Raw genomic sequence first — 26,433 nt, forward strand, 5'->3', positions numbered from 1 at the left:
TCTATGATTGCTACTAGAATTCAGCATTAACTGTATGTAAACTTGGATAAATAGAATGAAGGTCTTTGGTTGCTGGGAATGAAGTAAGGAAACGGGGTTTAAGTACTAACGAAAAGTAAATTATATACACATATAGCGTGAAAGTTAATTGCAAAATGGATAAGTTGTTGGATATTGTGGATACGCAAGACTTGATTGGTTTATTAAAGTGTTAATCGATCAGAAATAGTTAGTGATTTACTGGTAAAAATGTTTAAAATATAAGTATCCGATTCAGTTCTGCTTTCTCAATTTATTTTTGTGAATACCTTTGGTATTCACTTTGCAGGATGGCCGATGTTACGCGCCGCTATCCTAGCCGATGACATCGGGCGTTTCCGGAAGTATTCGGCTGCGCGGGCAGGCTGGCAGAAGAGAAGATATGTCACGCGGCGACTATTCTATTATTATTCTCTCTGGCTGGACGTTGTCAAAAGAATGTTTAAAATTGTATTCTGTAATTATTTTGCTAATATAATGTTTACTGTAAAAAGAGCGTTTTACAGGTAATTTCATAGAAATTTTTAAGTAAAATTTCATCAATCTTGTAGATTAGGAAAATAACATTACGAAATATAATTTCAAATCTCGATAGCGCCAAGATAAGTTTGTGATATGTACTAGAAGTTTTAAATCATTCGACCTTCAATTACAGTATTAATTACTCAGTTAATCGACATTAGATGGCGCTACTATAAATTTATTCATTTTGAGTGGTCACGGTCCCATATTACTGTATTGCAGATTTTCCGTCCAATGAACTTTTGTTACTATAATTACTATAAAAATTAAACAACAAAATGAAACTAAAAATGAAAACAAATTAATTTATTACCAATAATCGACCTTGTTACAATAAGAAAATAGAAGTGAAATTATAATATTAAAGTAACATGCAAATCTTACCGCCGTCGATTATTGCAATATATTTACATTGAAATGTTTTGTTCTTACGCGTTGCACAGCAGCGAGTGCAGACGCAAGCGGCGTGCACACTTCAGACACGACAAGCGTCCGAAAAAAACCAACCAACCATAATCCAAGTAACCCGATTTATTGTTCATCAACTAAACAAAAAGTATGCTATCTAGCATATACATTTGAATACGTGTATCATTCTACAATTAAGTGATAAAGAAGTTCCAACAATTACAGTTAATTATGCTTCGGGTATTCTATCATTAAAATAATGGGATTAGAAATGAAAGGTACAGTTATAGCAAAGAGCAGAACAATTACTTAACCGATAAATACGTATTACATTTATTTTATAATATATTGAAATATATTGTTAGTAAACACAATATTACAATATTAAGGCAAAAGGGGATGCGTTGCGTTACCTCAATAATAGTACTGCATGTTTTTTAATGTGATGATTAAGTATGTATGTTATACGAAAATATTTCAATATAGTATAATTAGTACAGAGTCTCCAAAAAGGTCAACAAAAACTGATCACTAATTGTTTAAAATATCGTAAATATTATACTGTACCGAATACCGATGTAAAAATGTTACAAAAGTAATTCAACCGTCGTGAGCAACTCGCGTTACATCAAGTCTTATGTTTAAAGTAAATTTACAATTCCGCCTTCGTTGTTACCATTACACAACGCGATCAACTATTTAAAACCTAGTGTTATTGGCAGTATACTGTACTAGATGATCTAAAATATATAACAATAAAAATGTAAAATCGATTGCTATTGTAAACAAAGCAACCTATGTCACTGTCCTTTTCCATGACCATTTCCAATCCCATGCAAGTTAGGCATATACAAATGAACCTTACATAATCAAAATACACTTTAATTAAACAAAATAGCTTACAACAAATGATAATATAGATTACAACGGCGGTGGATCGCCGCCACGCTTACAAACTAACAACAAACAATGTTACAATTATATTATTAAAAACTCATGCCGTTTCACCAAGGACAATGTGTGATGTTTCTCAAACTACGGAAGGCTACATGTAATACTTTAAATACACTATAACTACGCGTCAGTCTTCGTTTAAACATTAATAGTGTTACAGCCATATAAAAATTGGCGCCCAAGTGTCGGCGCCCCGCAATGTCCTCAAACTCTAGTACGTATGTACATACACATAATAAGATTTACCGATGCTTTTTCATACAGCTCGCGATTACACGTTTTGTAAGAAATATGTTTTTGTTGATGAATTAATGCACTAACAATAGACAGCGCCGAGCTGTAAACGTTGATAATGTTCTTTTAATGTTGCACGGTTGCAGTTGTGTTAGAAATGTATTACTGTTATTAGGAAATTTTACATATGTTCGGAAAAAATTAATTAATTAATTGTATAAATTTACTCCAACGTTTATACAACTTAATAACTTTGCGTGTACACACGCAACGAATCAATATTCATAATTAAAGAACATGTACAATCATGCGATTATATGCAACATCGGAATTACAAATATGCATTGATTGTCATATTTATAAAATAGGAAGTATTAATTATGACAATGTAAGTGTAAATCAACGTTTACAGCTAAGCATACTTGGCTCTAAACATCTTAATTCGGTATTCTGTTTAAAACATGAATATTTAACTACATGTAATAATTATCTTAACTTACTAATAAAATGTTCAAATTGCTGGCCTGTCGTCATACTAAATATTTGGATCGCTTATAACGTAAGCAGATTACGGGAAGAGCTAAATAGGACACCGCAAACAAAAAAATATACTAAATAGTTTCGAACGCAATTCTTTGATTTAAAAATCTTTAAGCACAGAAACATGATGGGGTGTTAAAAATGAAGTTATTGTTATTAAAAAGCCGAAGCTATAAGAAAATAATTACAGAGCAACATACAGGGTAACTATCTCCTTCATAAATGTGGGTAGCAAATGGGCAAGCAGGCCACGTGACGGTACCTCACCGCCTTCCGTAACAACTACTACAAGAGAGGAATCATCAATGCGTATTGTTATGGCTTCTTTAAATACTTTAGGTTATAATCCATTGCTCTTACTTGACATTTTGTCCTCAAAGCAAATGTATATCTGTTAACAGTTTGTTTAATTACATTTAATTTCTAAATCATAATCAATGTAACAAAAAACGCTGGTATACCCATAATGCCAGTTACATGAGAAAATAATGAACGAGAAATGTTATACAACACTGTTCATTTTACATTACATGAAAAATTTTACATTACCATTTTATATAACAAATACCTTACATTTTATATGTTTTTAAGTCATTATTGTAACTAGAAATTACAAATATAACTAAAAGAGTATCATAGAGTGTCAGTGAGAAAATATAACAAAATAATTATTGACTTCAATGTAAGGAAAGTTAAAGCCTTTATATTTATCAAATTTTGACAATGATGTTAGGTAGGTAGGTAGCATTAAAAAATCGCACCAACCACTTAAAACAGGATGGTGTTATCACTTGCTTTACAAATGCCATATAACATCAATAGTGGAGGTACAAGTTGGGTAATACGTTGGGAAGTTAAATTATCAGGCGTACAGTGCTTCTTACAAACTTCAAACCTATATGCCTGACCATTTTCGGTAAATAAGACTGCAAAGAATTCATTCAAAAGCATGCCTCTTGTATCTTTATTTAACTATATATTCTATGGCAGCTACAAACTCTAAGTTTTCTTTTGTAGTAATTAATTTATTTCTAATATTTTATAACTTTCGAAAAAAGTTTTTTTAAATGAATCTCACTTGGAAATTTAAATAAAGCCTTATTTTATAAATGGCCGGCACAACGATACTAGCCTATTGATATATTCTTTAGGCATACGACTGCCACCCCCACTATGATGATTAATTTAAATAAATCATGCTTCCATACATTAAACAAATACAAGAATAAACACATAAAAAGTTACGGTATTTTTTCCAAAAAAAAGCAGTTCATGCCTAAACAAACTGCTAAAATATATATTGCATCAAATATTGTGATTCAATGTAACAATAAACAAAACATTTTATAGGTAACATGCATCACTCACTAGTTGTAACATGCAAATTCCCATCCCCCAAGTGTATCAGAAAAGAAGGAAAAATAAATATAATAAAAACAAACAACATTTATCCAACTTAAACCGAAGCAAAGTAGTAAAAGGACATTAATGCCAATTTTTCACCCAGTGTCTGTGTCCTTTTTTAAAAGAAACCCCTAAATCCATGCACTTTAAAGCAATGTGCCACACAGACCAGTTACTTTGCTGTGTTTGACCTCAGAGACCCCCAACTTAAAGGAAGGGTGGGCGAGAATAGCCATTACTGTTTTAAAAATTGTAATGTTAAAGAAATCGACTTTTCGTCGATAAGGCACCTTAAAAATATTAAAAAAAAATCTTATTAAACTAAGTTCCGATTCTCATATTAAACTCTTTGGAATAAATGAAATTAAATAATAACAGGAATTTGGCAATGCTATATACTTCCAGCCACAATTTGCATTTACTGAATGAATCAGATAAATTTATAATTCTATTAGTTCATAAATGGTAGTGAATAGTTTTTTTTATAATAGTTTATATTGAGTATATGATGGATATTCATGAAGTTACACAAAACTATATTTATAACGTCCATTATTATTTCGTTTTCACATATTCAAGTGTCCGGTGGGTAGATTGTGTCCACTAGTGAGAACAGCAGCGGCGCGGACGCGTGTGCGTGCGCCGGCGAGCGCGCGTTCGTACCGCGGACCGCGTCGGTAGTGGAATGTGACGCGAGTGACGCAAGCGTCGCGCTCGGCAGTCGGCGGTGCGCAGCGGGCGACTGGGACGGTGGTGAACGCGCACACGCCGTACTAACAATGCCACGGCGCGTACATGTTCGCGTAGCGACGCAGGATGCGTCGGTTCAGTCGATGCTATTCGTCGCATTTGCGGCACGCACCGGGAACGTCGAAGTCGAGCACCAGCAATTTGGTCTCCTCGGTGCCGTTGCGCGAGCCGACTGCGCAGATGAGCTTGGTGGCGGAGGCACGAATGCGCCACACTACACCGCCCGATCCGCCCGACGACAGCTCCACTAGATTGCGGATGAACTCGCCTGTGCGGACATCCCAAAGCTTCACCGTGCCGTCGTCCGACGACGTGATCACAAACCGATTGGACGATTGCAGACATGTCACCGCTGACTGGTGCTTGTTAGGACCTGCATCATATATAATTTTTATTACGTTAGTGACACATAAATTACAATGTTTTATATTGCGTTTGTTGTATAAGATAGTGACCTGAAAGAGTGTGCAGACAGTGTCCGGTGGTGATGTCCCACACCTTGACGGTGGAGTCCGCGTTGCCGGAGACGAGGATGTTGGAATGCAACTCCATCCCGGAGGTGAGCGACTGGTGCCCAGTAAGCGTGTGCTTGAGCTGACCCGATTCCACATCCCATACCCGGATTGACGTGTCTAGAGAGCCGCTCACAACGTGCACACCGTCAAACTGAAAATTTACTGCTTGTTTTTAATAATTTCAAAAATGGATGTCCCTAAATTTCTCTAATATAAAGATTAACTTAGCTATTTATTATTAGCAAATAATATTTAAGATTCCATCAAAAGAATTTCTATCAGACTAACTTTTATTCTAGAAAGAGAATGTTATACAGACACTCAAGTAAAAGCCAATATGTCCAATACATAATATCATAGTAAGTAACAAAAGGTATTTCATTTTAACCATATACTTAAATGAAATATTTTACAATCTAGTATGTTATCATATTTTAATTTTTTTCACTAGACTGAGATATTAGTTTCGAAAACGGCTTTATTTTCTAGATTTTCTAAAACTATCCCTTCTAAAAGCATTACATGACATGACTTGTATTAGACACGTCACGAGACATTTCTTATATTCTTGTGCATAATTAACCACCCTTTCAGTGTACTGTAAGAAGAAAAATATTAGAAATATCTTATTCATCCACTTGTTTTTATTGCACATCAATATGAGGTAGAGAAAACTCACCTTTAAAACATATTGCAAAGAGGATTTAACTGTTACCACGAACAACCACCAAACTGACCTTCACCATTCAAGAATGAGAAAATATAAACATGTATATATCATAAATTGTTTTATTTATGATATATACATATATATTATTATTTTTATTTCATTTTTTTTTACTTCTGTAGGTACTACCCTCAATGTACAGTTTTATTGACGTGAACTTCTCTGTTCTCTGCACCACCTCAGGTTGACTGGTAGAAACTGCCTCTGGCATTAAGTCCACCTTTACATATTTTGTATGAAGTGCAATAAATAAACAAATAAATGAGAAATATTATAAAATGGCTTGTAACACTAACCTGCAGACTATACACGCGGTTGGTGTGTCCCGCGAGGGTGTGGAGACATTCGCCGGTTTCCGGGTTCCAGACCTTAACGAAGTAGTCGTAGGCGCCGGAGACAACCACCTTGCCGTCGTACTGCACGCACCGGACCGCTGCCAGATGACCCACGAGGACACGCAGACACCGACCATCAGGCAAAGACCAAACGCGCAACGTCGCGTCTCGAGACCCCGACACCACTCTGAATATTAAATTATACAAATATATTTAATTACATAGATATAAGAGACTACTTAAGGCGCCTGCATTAATAATGTTATGTGATTTTAGCGATTTTTCTCCCCCCCTCTCTTCCAAATGACTTTACATGAGATACGCTTAAACCACCTCCCCACTTGATAAAGTGAATGGATCCCTCCTTGGTAGCCTGTTTCACAATGGACATTGCGAAACAGGCTACCAAGGAGGGATAAATGTTATTCACCAGTGGGCATATCAGACAGTATTAATTATTTATTTAGGAACTTGACTTTTGCAAGTTTTTAGTTAAAGTTTTATAATTTTGTTTTTTAATTAATAGTATTTAAATTACGTAGTTAGTGATGTTTCGCAGTTGAAAGAAAACGTAAAATAATTAATAATCATGGATATTTCGGCCTTTAAAATTTAATATGACGAAATTTTAAAGGCAGAAATATCCATGATTATTAATTATTTTTACATTTTTCTTCAACTGCGAGAACTAATCACTAACTAGACGTGAATTTAAATTCTTTACTTGCCAATACTTGTTTAGTTACCCAGATTAAAGGCGAAACAAAATGTATGAAAATGGACCTTGAGGTATCGCCTTAACTGGCGTCCTTTATTTGATTCGATGATTCGCGTTTACTCGAATAGCATAAAATAGGCCCTCAACTATTCGGAATAAATATATAAGATGACGGTGAAGTTTTAACAAAGCGAAGGAAATTTTTGAACAGTAATTTACTTTAATAGCATTGTATGATCAATCTCCTATATGGGTCTGTATGTTTTGTCCTTTTATTGTTTCAACCAATTCTTTCTCTTTAGGTGGAACTTTCTATACACAATTTGTTTCATTATTCTGGAAGATATTAAGTAATTTTTGCCGCACTATCAATTATAATTTACAATAAAAACCTATACACATTAACAGAAATGGCCAAAAGAAAAGAAAAAAATGCAACCTGTTAATGAGCACTTTGCACATAAAATTGTACAAGTGTTAATTATATAATTCATAACAATAGAAAATATGAAGCTAATCTATGAATCGCTTTCCATACTTTTAAATGTTATTATATCTATGATAACAGTCGCAATAAGGGTGGTTTGCAGTTATGAACTCATTTCGCTTAGTCTGCTCAAAACAGAGAAAAGGAACATGTCAGCAGTATGACTTCGTTTAGAAGTGTTTGCAATTCTTTTTGAGAAGAAATATGACGACGTCCACATGAGACCCAGTATGATTAATCAATGGGTATTATTACACATTAGATATCAAATAGGAATCTACTCTTGAGATTTATGCCCAAACAAATACGCTAGTTCATCTGAATATAAAAGTCCTATAAAAATGTGGTAAGAATAATAAAGTTATAAAACAATTTTTTGCTTCACAAAATAATTTTCTTTAAATTCTCGCTCAGCATGTATAATAAATACTGTGCGATGCGGGATGATTTCAATGATACTCGTTAAAACACAAACAATAATCAGAATAATTACAAAATATGCTACATTCGCTTATTGTAACAAACACGTGGACACGGCTATGCTACAATAGACTATCGCGTATTTTAGCAAAATTTAAGATACATACATCTGAACTGAAAGTCCTCAGAATTATAGTTACAATGAACAATACAAACATTTTATAGGTTCTTCAGTTTTAACAGAGCACCCACAAAAATACATTAGCATAGTACATAATAATAGTGTACATATAGTAATGGACATGTCGCTCAGCCGTTATATTCACCTGTTCTGGTGTAGGTGCATGCAGCGCACGGTGGAGGTGTGACCGGCGAGCACCTTCAGGCATTGGCCGGTCTTCGCGTTCCAGACGCGCAGCGTGCGATCCGTGGACCCGCTGATCACCATGTCGCCCACCATCTGCGACGACCACACGCCGCCCGAGTGACCCACAAGGGTGCGCAGGCACTGAACAGGAAAAACAGTTTCATATAAAGCTAAATTTAGACTAGCAGAACTCACAGCAATATATTACGCAATAACTTCCAAGTGCGTTAACATTAGCGGTCATATTTAAATAATTCTATACACATGCGCGACCCGCCGCAAATCGCGTGACCTTCAACATTTGCAGAAGTTAGCATCTAGTGACTATTTACATAGGTGGTAAAATCGCCGGAAAAAAATAATTTCGGCAAATTTTCTTGCTAAACTGAATTTGTTCATAACAGCAAAAAAAATTAACAATAATTTCTTCTAATAAACCTATTGTTTGATTTAGTTTATTATTTTATAGGTAAAAGAAAATAATATGGAAAATAAATTCTTCTATGAAATCAGAATCAAAATTAACTGAAAAATAAAATAATTTAATATTACTACGAGCAAAAGTGGAGGTGTGGTGGTGTTATCGCGCTGTCCTTATCTCACTTACGCAGCGATATGGTACTGAGCGACGTCACATTTCAATATTACTGTAATTTGTCAGCTTCCCTTTCCACCAAATTTGAGAGATTTATAACTTATTATTGCGCGGATCTTGAATTCATTTTTCACAACACACTCTCGATGAAATACATTTTTGATAAACGTTTAAATATATTTAAAAAATAAATCGTCTACTACCTTATACCCTTATGCCACTAGCAACAAAACCATAACAATGTTTTAGGATAGTAGAATTTTAATACCAAGTGTTATTTTATATTGTTATATCGAACAATATTAGTCCATTATTACAATAATTATATGTGCAAAATATTATGAAAATGTAACTGTCGGAAATGTGAATTATATATGTACCTCTGTATATTTTGTTTTGAATTTTATAAATCTAAAACTCTATCTGCTATTATTATCCAGGACAAAGGTTATTCCAATGACAAACTGGTTAGCAAGTACCAGTGGCGAGGCGTCCATAGAACCCGATTCCTACCGGCTTCCCTTTTAGGTTTATTTACTTCCGTCCTTGGTTTTTTTTTGTGTTAAATTGGCCGCAACATGTTAACTGAGGCCATGTATTTTGCATCGGGTTACCATTTGAAAAATTTCACCCATCGCCACTGACAAGTACAAGCGTCGAAAAATATACAAGACAATATTACAATTATTACTAATTTACAGCAATTATGAATACTAAAGCAATGTCTTACTTAGAATGTAATGTAAGCAAAAACGAGTTAACGACAATATCACGTAATCTTACTTAAAGAAAATAAATGATGTCACATCAATTAAAATTACACAACAAGGCATCACGTATCGGGCCGGTATCTTGTAACCGTTAAATATTAAAATGCTCGCTGCCTATTACATGGGATTTACGTGCGGAAATTGTGTTCGTTAAACCCCGGGCCATCCCTATAACGTGATAAAGATGTAATGCTATATATATATATTTTTATTTTTAGCCTGTCTCGGTGGCATATTGGGTGCGCGCTACGACACTGCTCTGAACACCCGTGTACAAATTCCGGGTAGGGCAATGAAATCGGGTTTTTATGCTTATTATCAGTCCGAAGTCAGGAGATTGTGCTCGATATGGCGATAGCATCGCCCCCTATCATGTGATAGGACAAAACTTAGAGAGCAGTAGATGGCTTAGTTGCACCTCTGCCGTCCACTTAGGTATGAAAGCCGTATGTGTTTTTATGCAATATACTTATATATTGTGCTTAATACGCAACATAACATCAACTAACCTTGCCAGTAATAGCAGACCACACTTTCAAGGTGGTATCATCACTGCCGCTGAGTATCCTGTTCCCATAGAACTGTAGGCATGTGATGACATGATCGTCATGTCCGCGCATCACGATAGGCGTATTAACCGGCTTGTGCAGCCAGTTGTTCTCGATGAGGTGCTGGCGCATGTACGCCGCCTTCCACGGGCTAGCGAACCGCGGCAGGGAGCGAGGCATCTTCTTCACCGCCATGATGCCGATGCGGCGGCACTGTTCCTTCCATAGAAGGTTGTCGTCGGCTAGGAACCTGACAACACACGGTAATGACATTATATAATTTGCTTTAATTATGGTCACTTTGCACTAGATGAAGTGAAACTACTTGATTCCGCGAATAAAAAAGGTGCGGGAATCTGAAGACTTCAGTGTGCGGAGATGAACAGACCCCGTCGACAGGTAAATATCCCACCACCAGATTTACTAATAAAGGCTCTTTGCATCTAGCCCAGTGGCGAAGCGTCCATACAAGCCGATTCCTACAGGGTTACCTTTTGTAATTAATTAAAAATAATAAAAGAAAAACATAACAATATAACTAGAATAAAAATAGTATATTCAAACAAGTCTTATATTTATTAAATTAAATCAATACTTCAATGATAATATCTGTCGTTCATATCAATTCGTTAAATCGTAGCTCGCGCGCAGTGCTCGCGCCTTATTGCGTTATGTGTTCTAAGTGAACCCGGCCGCGCATAGCTTCCCTCGCGATATTGTTGTCTCTTTCACACGCAGTGCGGTGTCTTTGTCTAATCTTTTGGAAGTGACGTAAAAATACATGTGTGCGTGCGAGTCTGTGTACTTCAGGGTAACCCGAGAATTTGCGGCTTCATGTTGAACTATTGGCGCGAAATATTTGTAATAATTTAGAATGTATAATTAGTGTTAGAGCGTTATTAATTTTTGTTGGACTCATTTAGGTAACTATGTTCAAAATATATCATTGTGTTGTATATTTAGAGACTAGACATAATTTTTGTGTTAGAAGGAAATTATTAAGTATTATGATATTTTACTGATTTTAATTTACTGTGAACAGTGTATTGTATTATGTTAACTGTAGAAAATAATATTTCGTCGGGTTCCCTTTTGAAAATTTTCACCCTTCTCCACTGGTAGCCTTCATATGGAATAGAAACACAAAATCCCTATATTTTATGTTATTACAGTGCGACACTGTACATACTTAAATAAATACTACAGTACAATCATATAACAGAACATTGCTATATGATCATTAATTATTGTCAAACTATGCAAATAAATAATTCTTATTATGAATACAAATGAAATGGTTGCTCTTTATAATTAATATAACGTCCCGATTCTCAACTGACCAATTAAAATGTAAGATACACAAAACTATTAAGCTTATCAATTACAGACAATAAAATAGGTTTATTATTGACAAGAAATGCAATGCAGCCGATGTGCACTATTATTTTCCTGTTATAACTCACACATTAAAATAATAATGTCTTGACTTCAAATGAGCTAGTAATTATTGAAGTGCGTTTTGACGCGTCAGTAGACAGAAATAGCACTCACGGAGAACTTACTACAAAGGGTATCCCCGACAAACTTATTGACAGACTACGATAGACTTTTTATGGCTTTTTTTTTTATAAGGGCTCGCCTAAGTGGTTCTACAGTACCTGATGTTAAGCGAAGTGAAACCCAAAGACAGATACATGTACATGGTTTAGCATATTACTTGCGTGTCCGAATTATTTTGTCACGTGCCATCTGTTCGCGATACCTGCTATAGGCGAATAACTCATCCATCAATATATTATGGCTATGAGTTATGAGTAACGAATACACCCGAATATGCTGTTTACACTCTCGAATTCGCCACTATTCGCCTGTACCCGATTAGTATATAAATCAAGAGTTATCACTGAGAGCATTTCTCGACACTAAACACTTTTCGTTATTGTTTAACATAAAGTCATAAGTATGTGATGCCCAGCGGGAAAATTGGTGAGAGGCAATCTAAGGCCCTTGATGTTTACTGAGTGAATAAGTGTAAAACATTCCAATAAATAACCAATATATATCTTACCTCCAATACCGGCATGTTTGAGCAGCCCTTAGCAGATCTTTAGGTTGAAGGTAGCCAAGCACAGTAAGTGCCAACTCCTTGGGGAGAAGGGAGATAAAATCTCTTTGAAACAGAGGCTCGATCGACTTCATCATGTGTCGCACGTGGCTTGCAGAGCAGCGGCTGATTAGCGCGTCAATGGCTTGAAATTTCTCGGTGTTGGTCCAAGTTTGGAATCTGCAACAATAAAAAACATTTATCACAATATATTGTAAAGTCCTAAGTTACAAACACTGGTATATCATAAAGATGATTCACCAATATAATTCGAACATTTCTGCAGCTACACAAAACATTTTCAAAATGATACGATAAATAAATTTCTAATACTCATAGCTTACTTATTGAGCCATTGTTTCATTTCAGGCGAGCCCTGTGTGTGGGCGTGTGTCTGAAGCCCACTGACGCTCTGTATGGGCGTCGGCCAGCACTCCTGACTGGGCCCCGCCGTGGTGTCCGAGCAGAATCGCTTGGTCGAAGTGGGCGGCTGCGGCTCATAGCGTCTCTTCCTCTGCAATCAACCAAATATTACAATCACCACTCACCACTCACCACAAGAAAAATTACGTAACAACTTTAAAATTTTAATGTAAAATTTAAGAAACGCGTATAACAGTAAAATGAGGGAAATAGAAATAATTGGGGTCGACTCTAAGGCGAATTTTACGCGGGTGGGTCAACTGGGTTGTTGTTTTAAGCTTGATTGTTCCCTTAACTGAAACGAGGTAATTCATCAGATAAACAGTTAAAATGAGCCAATATCCAGCCAAGTGAAATGAGTTCAATAAAATTGTTTCAATTTAAACTTGTTTTACATTGTACCACAATATTGATGATAGGTACATACTAGTATTTGATAATATGGCATTTAAAACGGGATATCTAAATAATAATTTATTGAAAAGCTTCTAGACAAAATTCATCTGATATACGATAAGACACATATATGTATTTATATACATAAATTAGGTGTTATATTATTTAGAATGACTAGATTATTAAATAATGAATACAATATGTCCGTTTTAGACGGCACAGATATCGTGCGTCAACTATTGTAATCTTTGAGTGCAATATGTGGTCTCCAATATGGAATGCACTAGTTTCGACACATAAGTATTGGAAATATATGAGCGTCAGCGAGAAAACAAGTTGCTTAACGTATGTAGCTAATTATGTTAACAAATTCAGAGGAATCCATTCAGCAAATTTATTGTAATAGATTTTTCTTTGAAATTCGCCTGGAGTCGTATTTGACACGCGAACACCTTACGAGTATTTACATTTCAAGTGTTAAGTCGCAATTAAGAAATTATAAACTCACTTAACTTGTGAAAACTGATAAAGTAAAAGAACAGTGAAGATTTGTTTCTTACTTTGCATTACATTTAACGATACTCATGAATTACCCACTGTAAACCAGTTATGTCTAGACAACAACAAAATATATTGCAACAAAAATGTTATAAAAACTGATTTGCTTAACGACTAAAATAAAAAAAAATATATAAAAAAAAATCATTGACATAATATATCCGAATGAATGCTCTCCTAAATATTCCCACGCATTTACGCTGTAAACACTTCATGTTCTTTAATTTTTATTTATTCAACGTCTTCGGACACGTTACATTGATACAATTTAAATGGAAATTACTTGACTAACTATATATAAAATTGACACAATATTTGTTAAGATTAGATTTTAAACTTTGTTTTAATACACATCTTTATTGACACTCCAAGAAATAAAAAATAATCTCGCATTGCATTAAATCGTTAATACTTTAACAGCTACGTAAAACAGACGAAATTTCTTATTGGGTCCCCAATTTGAATGCCCTTTATTACATGGTGCTTTAGGAAAAATAAATTAAATATAATATATAATTTTTTTACTGCTGTGAATGACGAAACGAGTTTGCCGTTCGCCTGATGGTAAGCGATATTACCGCCCATGAACAGTAGAAACACCATCCAACACCTTGAAATACAAAATATTGTTTGGTTTTCCACTGCGCTCGCCATCCTGGGACGTGAGATGTTAAGTGTCATTATGTCAATTAGTTACACTGGCTACAATGTCCTTCAAACCGGAACACAATGACTACACACTGTTGCTTGGCGGCAGAAATTGACATTGCGGTGGTACCTACCCAGGCGGACTCTCATATAAGAGATCTACCACTACCACTACTACCAAGTTGAACTGCCATTATGCGACAAATTCATGTTATAAAGTCTTAGTCTACAATTTAAAATCCTTAATATATTTATACATACTCACCCAAAGCCTCTCAGGTTCTGGATCTCCCTCATCTTCCTCGTCGTCGTCCTGTACAATGAATATTTATAAGTAATAGCCCACACTCCATTATATCTATATTTACACTTGATTTTACTTGCGGCTCTATCTGCATCACCCAATCTTAGGATAAACTGAGCTAATGTAACTTTTTTTGTGGAAGAATTTTCGAAATGTTTTAGCATTTTTTGAGTATATCCATCTCTTGATAATATTAGTTTAATTTTATGCATGTATTTCATACTTACCTCGTGGGAAGACAAACAAGTGCACCAGGACTCTTCGGTGACTTCGTCATCGGAGTCTTCATCGCCATCGTAGTATTGCATGTAGTTCTGGAACAAAATATCATTATCAACATGAGTAATTATCAAACAACCCTGGATTGATTTAATGACTACCTCGCATATTCCCAACAGGCTAAATAAAACTGGAGCAGCTAATCCATGATCAATAATCAATCAATCAATACATGATAAATTATCTCAACTATTTGCAAAAGGCTTTATGACCATTTCCATTTCAATGCAACTGTGATCACGCTGGATGAAGATAAGGATCGCCCACAGAGTTCTTAAGCAGAAAAATCTTCACACAATATGTCAATTTTATTATTTACTGTAAACACAAAGTCTACAATAAATACAGCCTACGAAGCAATAATGACATCACAAACATTGAATCTTTACAAGCAACATCAACAACATATTGCAGGTCTATCACAATAAACCCCTAAAACATAATATGAACTTTCAATGCATTAAATTGAAAACAGTGTTGTGCCTAATGCAAACTATTGGTCTTGTAGCTATGAACTAAGTACTGGGCAGGAGTTATAGCTCCATAAGTATGAATACAAATGTGGTGGTTTTGGTAGGCATTTCACCACTCACCGAGGACCGAGAACTGCCTGCCTCATTTTTTCTGCTGTCATTTAGGCCAAGAAGTTTCTCAGCATTTGAAGTTGATGGGACTGAGAACTCCTTGGTGCTATCAGAACTGGTGCTAGCGATGCTCGAGGCATTGGAACTAGTTCTTCCCGAAGGACCACTCATTGCATCTAAATCACAACCATCTATTTCCATATCACATAACCCATTATTATCACCCTTATAGAGTTTTCCCTTTGGAAGGTCTTTCTTTTCCTCTATATTGCTGCTTAAAAGTTTTTGCATGAAATCTGGTTTGAATGCCTCTTCTCTCCTAGGCTCTTCATATTTTCTGGAATGGATCATGTTTTTGATAGTTGCATTACTGTCATTAGCCACATTTTTGCTGCACCCTGGCATACTGTAATCAGTCATGAGATTAGACAATGCGGATATAGTCTCTGAGCTAGATGCTAAGCTAGAGTTTGCACTGGATATGTGTCCAGGGTAGTGTGGTGGGGCAGTAATTTTGCTATCAACTATCATACGAGAACATTGTTTAATAATTCTGTTTTCTTCATCAAAGTCCTCCCTCTCTATATCATCTATTTGTTGCCTGCCACTTGTCTGGGGAGAGGCACTCCTTTCTGCCATATTGACGTCTCTATCAGTCTTGCTCTCACTGTTGTCGAAGGACACTCGACTAGTGCCTTCAAATACATCACCTGAGCATGATGGGTCCATTTTCCTGGGTGGAAACTGAAAATTAAATCATTGTTTTGTTATATCAGAATGGGTAGCCATTGTGTTGAAATGTGATCCAACGTTGCAAATGTAAACATCTGTTGAAAATTGCATGAGCATTATGAATGAGATGAATTATGTGCTGATGTAAGTTTCAAGAATGCATTGAAAGATAGTTAAGCATGTTACTACACACAAACATTTACTAAATAATACAACAAATATCAAGCTCTTTTTGTAAATAGTTTAGACTCACTACTTACACTTGTGTGAAATGGATGATACACAGTTGCACGTTCTGCTCTCCTGTATAAATAAAAACTGTGTATTAACTTCCAAGTACAATTGTTATATTTTACTAATATGTTATACATTTGTATGTACATACATATGTGTACATCAACCTCAATTACAACAAAATTTAATATTTTACTGATACTATTGACCCCGATTTACAAATAATTGTTCTTTATAAATTATTAATAATAACTTCTACAAATGCCAGAGGTCTTTTACCTATATCTACTGCCAAGAAATATGCAACTGTACATGTATTACTAATGGGGACACAACTAGGACAGTACTAAAATGATTTGCCTTATATTCCCATATTTAGGATATGCATAAATTATAATATGTAAAGAACCAATATCTTATACTTATAACAAACAAATGTCTGTATGATATTTGAATATTAAATTATTGTGCAAGAAATATCTATAATAAATATCTCACTTAGTCCTATAAACTATTTTTCCAAAATGTTGATTAAATGTCAAAATAATTCACTATAATGTCAGTTTCTAATGATTTAACAAATGTTGTATAGTTTTATTTTCACAATACTGTGATCCACATTGCATGTCAAGGGGGAGCGAGGTTCCACTGTTTGATACATAGCTCGCCCCCCAGTGTCCAAGGTTTCACAAACTCCACTAATAAACATAGTATCTATATAATATTATTGTGTGAAGCAAAAACTTTGTATCCATTCTAAAATTTGGGACTGTTAAAGTAGGAATGCAGAAAGCTGATATATTTATATAATATGCATTAGAAATACAATGAAATAATTAAAAAAAATAATTACATGCACTACCATATGTGTGCCACACAACACAAAATCTGTGGTCAAACTGAGAAAAGATTTCAATATTACTTGTTTTTAATGTCCATAGTGTTAGGTACTGAATGTCAATTATCCATATATTAATATGTCAAGGGAAAATGTTGTACCGATTTTTAAGCACAGTGCATGCGCATGCATGCATACACATACACTGCACAGTGAAGTGTGAGATTCAGCATAATTTAAATCCATAAAGAGAAGAAAAATAAAATTTATGTGTAATGTGTTACAAATTAGTAAATATGAAATTACATTTGTACTACTAGACAACCACTATAGAATACTATGTTTTGTAACAGTTATTCATTTTTTGTGTTGCTCTGTTTAATGACATTCAATATCAGAAAAACAATATATACCATTTTTCAGCCATAGCTCTCATATACTATGTTTATAAATTAAATTAAATATTAATAATAATCATATTATATTAAATTACTGGAACAACCTTAGACTTTTTGCTCCAATTGTATAATTATCTGTATCTCAATAAAAACATTCACACCAAGTCCAGCACAAGACGACATATTTTATAATTAATTGAGTTTTTTGTTACAAACTTTGCAACTGGCATTCACTATACAAATTATGTGAGTTATCTATTTTTCAAGAATATAAGTATTACTTATAAACTCACATATTCAACAGTTATAGTCCAGAAAGATATTTTTTTTATTCATACCCACTTTTCACAATTTTGTTAATTGTATTTAGTGCAATTTGTAACTTGCAAAAAAAAATAATTATTTCAATATTATCATATAAAATAATATGAATTCCTCTGCTAATATAATGTTGGTATAAAACAAGAACTAGTCTTTACACTCTCTTATATAATGTCATCATAGAAAATAATGAAAACAGATAAATCTGTATGAAGCACCTACCAGTTGATCATAAATATGTATAATAAATAAAAATATTGTATATTGTATGTAACTAAAAATCATCAAGAGATTACTATCCTCAATGTGGAGAAAATAAGCAGAGGAGCCGGAAACACACTCATAACCAATAAAACTGATATGACAGTTGTATATTCATACCTATATACACATTTGCTCAGAATTCATGGGCTACTGTTTGCAATACACTCATTAAATCAGACTACCTAAACAAACGAATAGCATGAGTTTGTCTTATAGATAAAAATGTGCCACTGGGTTCGGATTTACTGGAAGTAATAAAAACAAAACAAAAATAGTCAAAACCAGTATTATAAATACCTCAATTAAACACATAAGTACACAAAAATGTAATGAATATTTGAAAAAGTAACAGTTGATATTAGTTGAACAAAAAAGAAAAAAAAAACGAACCAAAATTGCCAAAGGGAAGTAGATATATAATTATCATTGCTACATACATGCATGATGGACTGCACTGCACATGATGTCTCCAGGACATTTTATGAATTTGGAACACATTCATCCTCCATGCACTACAATTAACTACATTGATAAATAAAACTTGAGTAAATTTGATAAGGAACAGTAAAGAACACTACAAGGCCATTGTATCAAACCAAGTGTAGACTGCTTTAGAACAAAGTCACAATCATGACCATGTTATATGCTCAGTAATCATGCACTGGATAAGACATTATGGTCAATAAATAGGTAATGTACCACAGCAGATGGTCAAATAACAAAAGATTTAATGCAAAATGCGCCCTCACCAACAATACGGCGCATAAGGCCCATAGGTAAGTAATGCAGGAAGTGTGCACGTATAGCATGTGTCCAGATGTTTTTTATGCAAAAATGTAAACGATGGAAGCCTCGATCATAAGAAACCATTTTTACGCCTCACAATTCACATGCATGCACTACCACAAAAAAAAACGCACTGATTAATTTCAATGTTCATGACAAAATTTTCTGACCTTTGCATATTTACGACAAACAACCGTTGCTCTCAAACGCTGACCTAAATCTCAAAGGACTACAAGCGCCTATGGAACCGCATCCCGTTCTAACTTAGGTGCGCCTGGGATTTATAGACGTGAAAACACATAGTAGTCCGAGCTACGATAGAACTAATTGCTGGGACGTGACCCACGTACGCTCCAAATTTAAAACCACTCACCTGTTTCAATTTTTTCTAGGCTGTTGGTAATATCATTGGTTTATCTTATTTCGTAACATATTCTGTAGAAATTGTGAACAAAATAAAAAAATAAATATGTAACTATGTGCATTTATTTCATCGACTTGAAACACCGTGGTAGGCCATCGACCACAGACAATAAAAAAATGTACTATACTTTTTCTGTATGGTGCAAAAAGCAAAATATCATAGACATTTTTTTTTTTGGTTGAATATCATAGACATCTGCTGATGACTGATTTAGGTTAGGCTTACACATCCGTTTTTTCCGAATCTGAATTCAGATCTGAATCCAGAAATCTTTGGATCCCATACAACTCGGTATTACATACATGAATGTTTCTGTTGCACAACATTTACTTGCTGGAAAGGGGCGGAGCGATACGCATTTTTGCATGCTGTATGCATAGAATTTATCAAAGTGGGCCGCACTGATGGATTTTATTTTACAGTTTTGGACATCACTCTTTTGAGCAGTTCTTTCAGCAATTTCGGCAATGAAGGAAAATTTGGGACGACGCAATGTTTGAACACGGAAATAATAAATAAAAGTAATAAATTCTCAACAACAATGGTCATAGATAAACATAATACATTTCATGAAAAAAAACTTGGTTGTAAATAATATTTTTGAAGGGATGTTTTTCTTTTGTAGATTTTGTGAATATGGAAGACCCTTTTAGACATGATCGATGAGGAAATATTATTTCTACTGAGTATTTTATAAGATAAAAAGAATATTATAGAAAACCAAAAAACTAATTTTGGATACAGAATTTTGCAATTTTTATATCTAAATCGGACAAAAGAAAACTTATTTTGCGAACAACATGTCACTAGCTTTAAAATTCATTGTTAGAAGACTTTCGTTTACAAGAAAAACCTTAAAGTGAATTTCATAATTCATAACTACCTTCGAGAATGTCACTTTATTATAAAAAAAAAACAAACACAAATTTTAAAGACAAAGTCATTAAAAACAGCAACTCTGGTCTCTGAGCAACACTGCAGGCGGGCGGTGACTGGAAGCATAGAAGGAATCTAAATTACCCCAATATACTTATCCTTTTTTTTCAAATAGGTCAAAACCGTTGAAAAGAACGAGACAAATATTATGTTGCTAAGGTCGGCTTGCGTACACTTTAAAATTATCAAATGGTTACCTTTGGTCATCTTTACGATGCCGAATAGGGGACCGGACAGGTATTACCAAAAAATCTGAAATTCAGTTTAAAGTAAAGTTTGTAATATTAAAAATATTATCTCATATTTGTTTTTGTAAAAGAGTTGTGATTTGTATTTTTAAATCAATAAATAAAATACAATAATTATAATATTTTTAGTCTATTCTTTACGGCAAATGAAACACCAATCACGGCGCATGACGTCACACGTGGGTAAAATGTAAACAAACAGACGTCATCTGGATGTCATACCGCGTTGTGTTATTTTAATGCTTTAAAGGTGTTTTTTGACACAGAACTGCTCTAATAATTAATATTAATTTATACGGGACGTTGTTACTATCTTCCAACTTAACGTTTACAGATTGTTTAATCGTTAATCATAATGGACCGCAAAAAATATCGTTGGTGCGTCGTACCTGAATGTAATAATACTTCTATATCTTTACCAAACAAATTATTTATTGATGTACCACGAAAAGCAGATATACGAATAAAGTGGTTGCAGTTAGCAAGACGAACCTACGACGGAATGTCTGCAGACTCACCGATTTAGTTTTGTGAGGATCACTTTGATGTAAGTAATTAAAAATAGTGTTTCGGTTTAAAATAAATCGATGAATATTTCAATTAATTAAATCATTTGTACACCCAGGAGGTTATGGTTATGAGATGTATTTATTTATGTTTTAGCTGCCACATGATATGGAATAGAATATTTATTTATATAGAATTCTGGTTGTTACACAGATATGATTAACACGGTCTATGCAATGTTGCCAGATCATAATTTCTCTTTGCCCCAGGATTATTTAAAATTTTACCCTTAAACCAATCATAAATAATTCGGTACTTTTTTTTCTAAATCCTTATCTATGCAGATGCCACTTCTTTCTTCACTTCCACTTCAATAATTATTAATTTAATTATCTCATTTTATTAGGAACAACTAGTTGTACATGAAAATTGTATTGAATAAAAAATTATAATTGTTTCATGGCCTACAATTTTTGTAGGAAACATCTTTCTCTAAGCTCAATATTTATTACAATACCGTGAAACAACAGCTTTAATACCTTAACTTGTAGAATTACCCCAAAAATTACCATAAAAAAATACCCTGCTGATTCAGTTTTACCCTAAATCTAGGGTAAATAACCCTAATCTGGCATTATTGAATCACTGTTCAAATGACAAGACTTGTCAAGTTGCTTAATCCACGTATGACGTCACACGAGACGAAATGACATAATGTAGCGTTTGGGCGGGAATTATAGCTATTTAACTTTTAGGCATGGTTTTATGTACTTTTTAAGCTTTATTTGTGCAAAATACTATTTTTCTTGGCTATTTATATCCACAATGATCAATTTAAAACACCTTCTGAAAATTTGTCCGGTCCCCTATTAAAAAGCAAATAAAATTTCAAATGTTCCAACTTGCCAACCTCAAAACAATGTCACAAACGCGCCCACACAATTTAGTTACGTTATACTTCAGCGCGTGCTTTTCAAAAGCGGCTACATGTTTTGTAATATTTTTGTTGTTAAATTTAATAAATACACAGTGCTGTTTAAGTATAATATAGCCCTACGAACAAGCAATGGCATGCGTTATTGTGGGGTGTAATTCTCATTCTTCTCGTAAAGAAAATGAAACTGAAATCATCAACTTCCATCGGTGCGTAAACAAAAAACCTAATATATTTGCTTAAACCCTGTACATCAGTGTAAAAAGTATTATTAATTAATCTTTATTATGCTGTAGTCATATTATAATCTGCTGTTGGCCATTCGGCACAGTAATTATTAAGTATTTTTCATTTTTACCAATTTACGTAGACGTGTTCAATAGTGTTGTGCTGCATATTCTGTCGATAACATGGATGTTAGTATATTGTAGTTTACTATTTTGCATAAATTGCCTTTTACTTTCAATATACGGTGGTGTAGTGGTAAAAGCCACTTGGAAACCGTGCGCAAAGGCTGGGGGTTGAGGAAACTATCTGATTTTCATAGTGTGTTCCATACAATGTGTTTCATTGCAGATTCCCCACAGATGATGCTATGAGGCAAAAATGGATCGTTGCCATAGCTCGTCCCAATTGGCATTGAAAAAAAACAGCACCGTGTTTGCTCTAAGCATTTCGACAAAGTTTTATTAACATTGAAATAAGTTATCAAACATATGTGACATGAATGATACCGCTGTGTTTTAATTTTACTGTCCCGTTTTAGTAGCTTCTATTAAATCACACCTCTTGGGTATCTTTTAATCGCTAAGAAAGTCAGAAAAGAACAGAAGGCGTACTGGCTTTCTCCTAGACGAAATTCGGGCCGATTTCTTGTTTGTTACTTACAGCGGTTTCCATTCCTTCCGAAATTTCTAACATTTTCTTAATTTAATAATCTGAATGCTAAACCATTTTTGTGTGAATGACGTTTCGGAAGGCATGGAAACTGCTGTAAATAGCAAATGAAAATTGGATAAAATTTAGCTCGAAGAAAGCCAGTAATTCTATAATTTATTGTAATTTAACAGCTTCTTAACGCGTGCTTTTATATACCCAGACCTCATTCGGTACTTGAATACCAAATTAGGGTTTTGATATCTTTTTAACCTTTATCTAAAATAGCATTTTGCAACGGTTTGTAGTTGATTGACCGAAAAGTGTTTATTTTAGCAGGTCTGTGAATTTACCATAGCCGATAGGCAAAGTATCTATCGATATCGATAAGATGTCAGAAGGGATCTCAACTCAAATTTCTTGCTGTCAAAGACACAGTACACTCAAATGTCATAGTGTTACTTCTATGCTTGTCATTGTTCTGAGTTGTGACAAAACATCATAAGTGTCATAAATTGGCAGACAGCTCGATAATTCAAAGTTTAAAACTTTTTATTTATGAGAATTTTATTTATTGTTTGTATATTCTATTATTACTTGAGATGGAAAAAATCACTGATGATTTATTTATTTATTTATTTATTTAAGGACCTCCAACAAAGGATACACGGCATATAATAAATACAATGTCGTAATATTGGTATAATTAACAATGTGACGTGCTTCTTCAATTAAAGGAGACCACAGCATGCAAATTTATGTATTAATACAGCGGCAAAAATAATAATATTTGTTACTAATAAAATTTAGAATAACAAACAAAAGGGATAAAACATAATAAGAAGTGACAAAACATAAAATAAAATGTGATTAATTATAATTATTAATTGTGAGTACGTAACAGTTGCAGGACTTGTTTCCTGTACTTAGAAATGTCCGTAAAAAATATAATATAATAAAATAAATAAATAAATAAAATAAATATATAAATGATAAAATATAATCGGAGGAAGCCATAATTAAAAGAAGAAAGCTTTCTGAGGAAACTTTATAAATGTGTTTATACAACGAGAAACAGTATGTTTATAAATTATATCTGATAGTTCGAGTATAAAATTATGTTTTAAGTATTTTATTTTTAGACTAAGATTGTTTGAAGCGTGCATTGTGGACCAGCTAACAAAATCACATTTGTACAAATTATACTATACACTTAAGTCACCCATAACTGGAATTTTGAAGACAACACAAATGTATAAAACTGTGTTTGTAATTTAAAGAAATTAAAGTTATGATTTATTTGTTTAGGTTCTCGCCGCGACTCACGAGAATACAGCCAACGCAAAGGAGTAACATTACCGGACGGTTGTACGGATGGAACAAGAATTTTTTTTTTACTGATTAATATTGAGTTAAAGGTTGTCCGAAATAAAGAAAATATAACTAAAACTAGTACATTTATTATAAAACAAATCCAACAAGCTAGCTGGATTTGTGCTCTTTTATTCCCAACAATTATATCAAATCAATGTTGGTCAATAATTTTATTGTTTTTCTTTGAAGTTATTATAAAAATAAATTACTTATATGTTTATTTTGTTGTTAACTGATAGGTAACTATTGGCTATAATATGTCTTTAATTATTATAATGATAAGTGGAAAAGGTTTATAGAAGCCATTCCTATGTCCATCTTTGTTCCAAATCAATGCTAGAAAATAAGTATCAATTGTTTTTTTGTTTTTAGTTTAATATGAAAATATGAATAAAAATATCATCTTATTGTTATTTTATTTGTTTTTTGTTCTTATATTCATAAATGACAATTTGATAAGGTACTACTACATCAATAGCAAAGAACCACTTTAATCTAATATTTAAATAATGAAATTGAAATTTTCTCGTATTTGCTGATTCCTTATGTGACGGGCCATATTTTCGTCCCCGTGGGCTTCTAAGGTGAATAAAAACTTCGCAATTACATTAGAACTGATTGTAAATACCCAATTACCAGTTATTAATTCCACAATCTTAAATACAATTCGCTACGATAATGTCGACGACAGCATAAGAGGTCTCGTTGTGATTATCGTAAATATGACATATGCGACAATGTGAAATGCAAATCTTCGCCACTGATAGTTACCATTAAGAGTAGGATTAAATTCGACAATGTCGAATATCTATCGGTCGTTCAATGATCGTTACGATACTAAAAACGATGTTACTGAGAGTAGACTTCGACACGACAAATGTCACGATATATCGAATATCGATGTCGCGAGTAGACGCCAAGATGTCAGAAGGGGTCGCAACCCTCAGAACAATGACAAGCATAGAAGTAACCCTATGACATTTGAGTGTACTCTGTCTTAGACAGCAAGAAATTTAATTGTGTTGCGATCCCTTCTGACATCTTATCGATGTCGATAGATGCTAAATTTCTAACATTTTTTTAATTTAATAATCTAAATGCTAAACCATTTTTGTGGATTGACATTTCGGAAGGCATGGAAACTGCTGTAAATAGCAAATGAAAATTGGACAAAATTTAGCTCGAAGAAAGCCGGTAGTTCTATAGTTTATTGTAATTTAACAGCTTCTTAACGAGTGCTTTTATATACCCAGACTTCTTTTGGTACTTGAATACCAAATCAGGGTATTGATATCTTTTTTAGCCTTTATCTAAAATAGCAATTTGCAACGGTTTGTTGACTGACCGAAAAGTGTCTATTTCAGCAGGTCTGTGAATTTACCATAGCTGATAGACAAAGCATCTATCGATATCGATAACATGTCAGTTAGGATCGCAACATAATTAAATTTCTTGCTGTCTAAGACAGAGTACACTTAAATGTTAGTGTTACTTCTATGCTTGTCATTGTTCTGAGGGATAGGCTATAGTCTTACGACCATACTGCCTAGTCTTACGTATGTGTAATGTCAAGTATCATAAATGTCAATGCTCTAATCTCGCGCCACCTATCTCGCTGCGGCGCGCTGCAACTCCCATGCTCTAGTAACTACGGAACAAATTCTTTATAGAATAAGCGCAATCTCTCTTCCATACATGGCACTAATTTATTAGTATCTTTTGTCAGTGCTACTAGTTCACTATACTGTAGTCTTGGTACGTTTTTGATAATTCTGGTATTTTTTTTAATTCACTGAATGCTTTACATTACGCGTGTCACGGAAAAATAACCTTATTATGCAATGAATAATAAGGTTATATTCCCGTGACACGCGTAATGTCATGTAACTGTCATGTAGCTGTCATGTTAGCCGGCTAACATTCCAATGGCAA

At 34.0% G+C, this 26,433-nt stretch overlaps 1 protein-coding gene across 3 annotated transcripts; it reads right to left on the minus strand.

Annotated features, from left to right (window-relative positions):
* Positions 1 to 852: 852 nt before the first annotated feature.
* LOC115455782 (F-box/WD repeat-containing protein 7) lies at positions 853 to 19,755 on the minus strand. Of its 3 annotated transcripts, none has more exons than XM_037443882.1 (12): positions 19,576 to 19,755; positions 16,622 to 16,664; positions 15,639 to 16,373; positions 14,994 to 15,080; positions 14,728 to 14,775; positions 12,782 to 12,951; positions 12,402 to 12,617; positions 10,295 to 10,583; positions 8,380 to 8,561; positions 6,390 to 6,615; positions 5,307 to 5,517; positions 853 to 5,224 (listed from the first exon to the last, which is right to left on the minus strand). In XM_037443882.1, exons 3-12 carry the CDS (start codon positions 16,356 to 16,358, stop codon positions 4,938 to 4,940), a joined length of 2,436 nt encoding a protein of 811 aa, XP_037299779.1. In that variant the 5' UTR covers positions 16,359 to 16,373; positions 16,622 to 16,664; positions 19,576 to 19,755; the 3' UTR covers positions 853 to 4,937. The 3 variants fall into 3 exon arrangements, with proteins under 3 accessions (XP_037299779.1, XP_037299778.1, XP_037299777.1); XM_037443881.1 differs by lacking the exon at positions 19,576 to 19,755 and adding an exon at positions 19,373 to 19,527; XM_037443880.1 differs by lacking the exon at positions 19,576 to 19,755 and adding an exon at positions 18,854 to 19,319.
* Positions 19,756 to 26,433: the final 6,678 nt, after the last annotated feature.

Source organism: Manduca sexta, chromosome 27 (genome assembly GCF_014839805.1).
Source record: "Manduca sexta isolate Smith_Timp_Sample1 chromosome 27, JHU_Msex_v1.0, whole genome shotgun sequence".
In the NCBI taxonomy this organism is placed as follows: Eukaryota; Metazoa; Arthropoda; class Insecta; order Lepidoptera; family Sphingidae; genus Manduca; species Manduca sexta.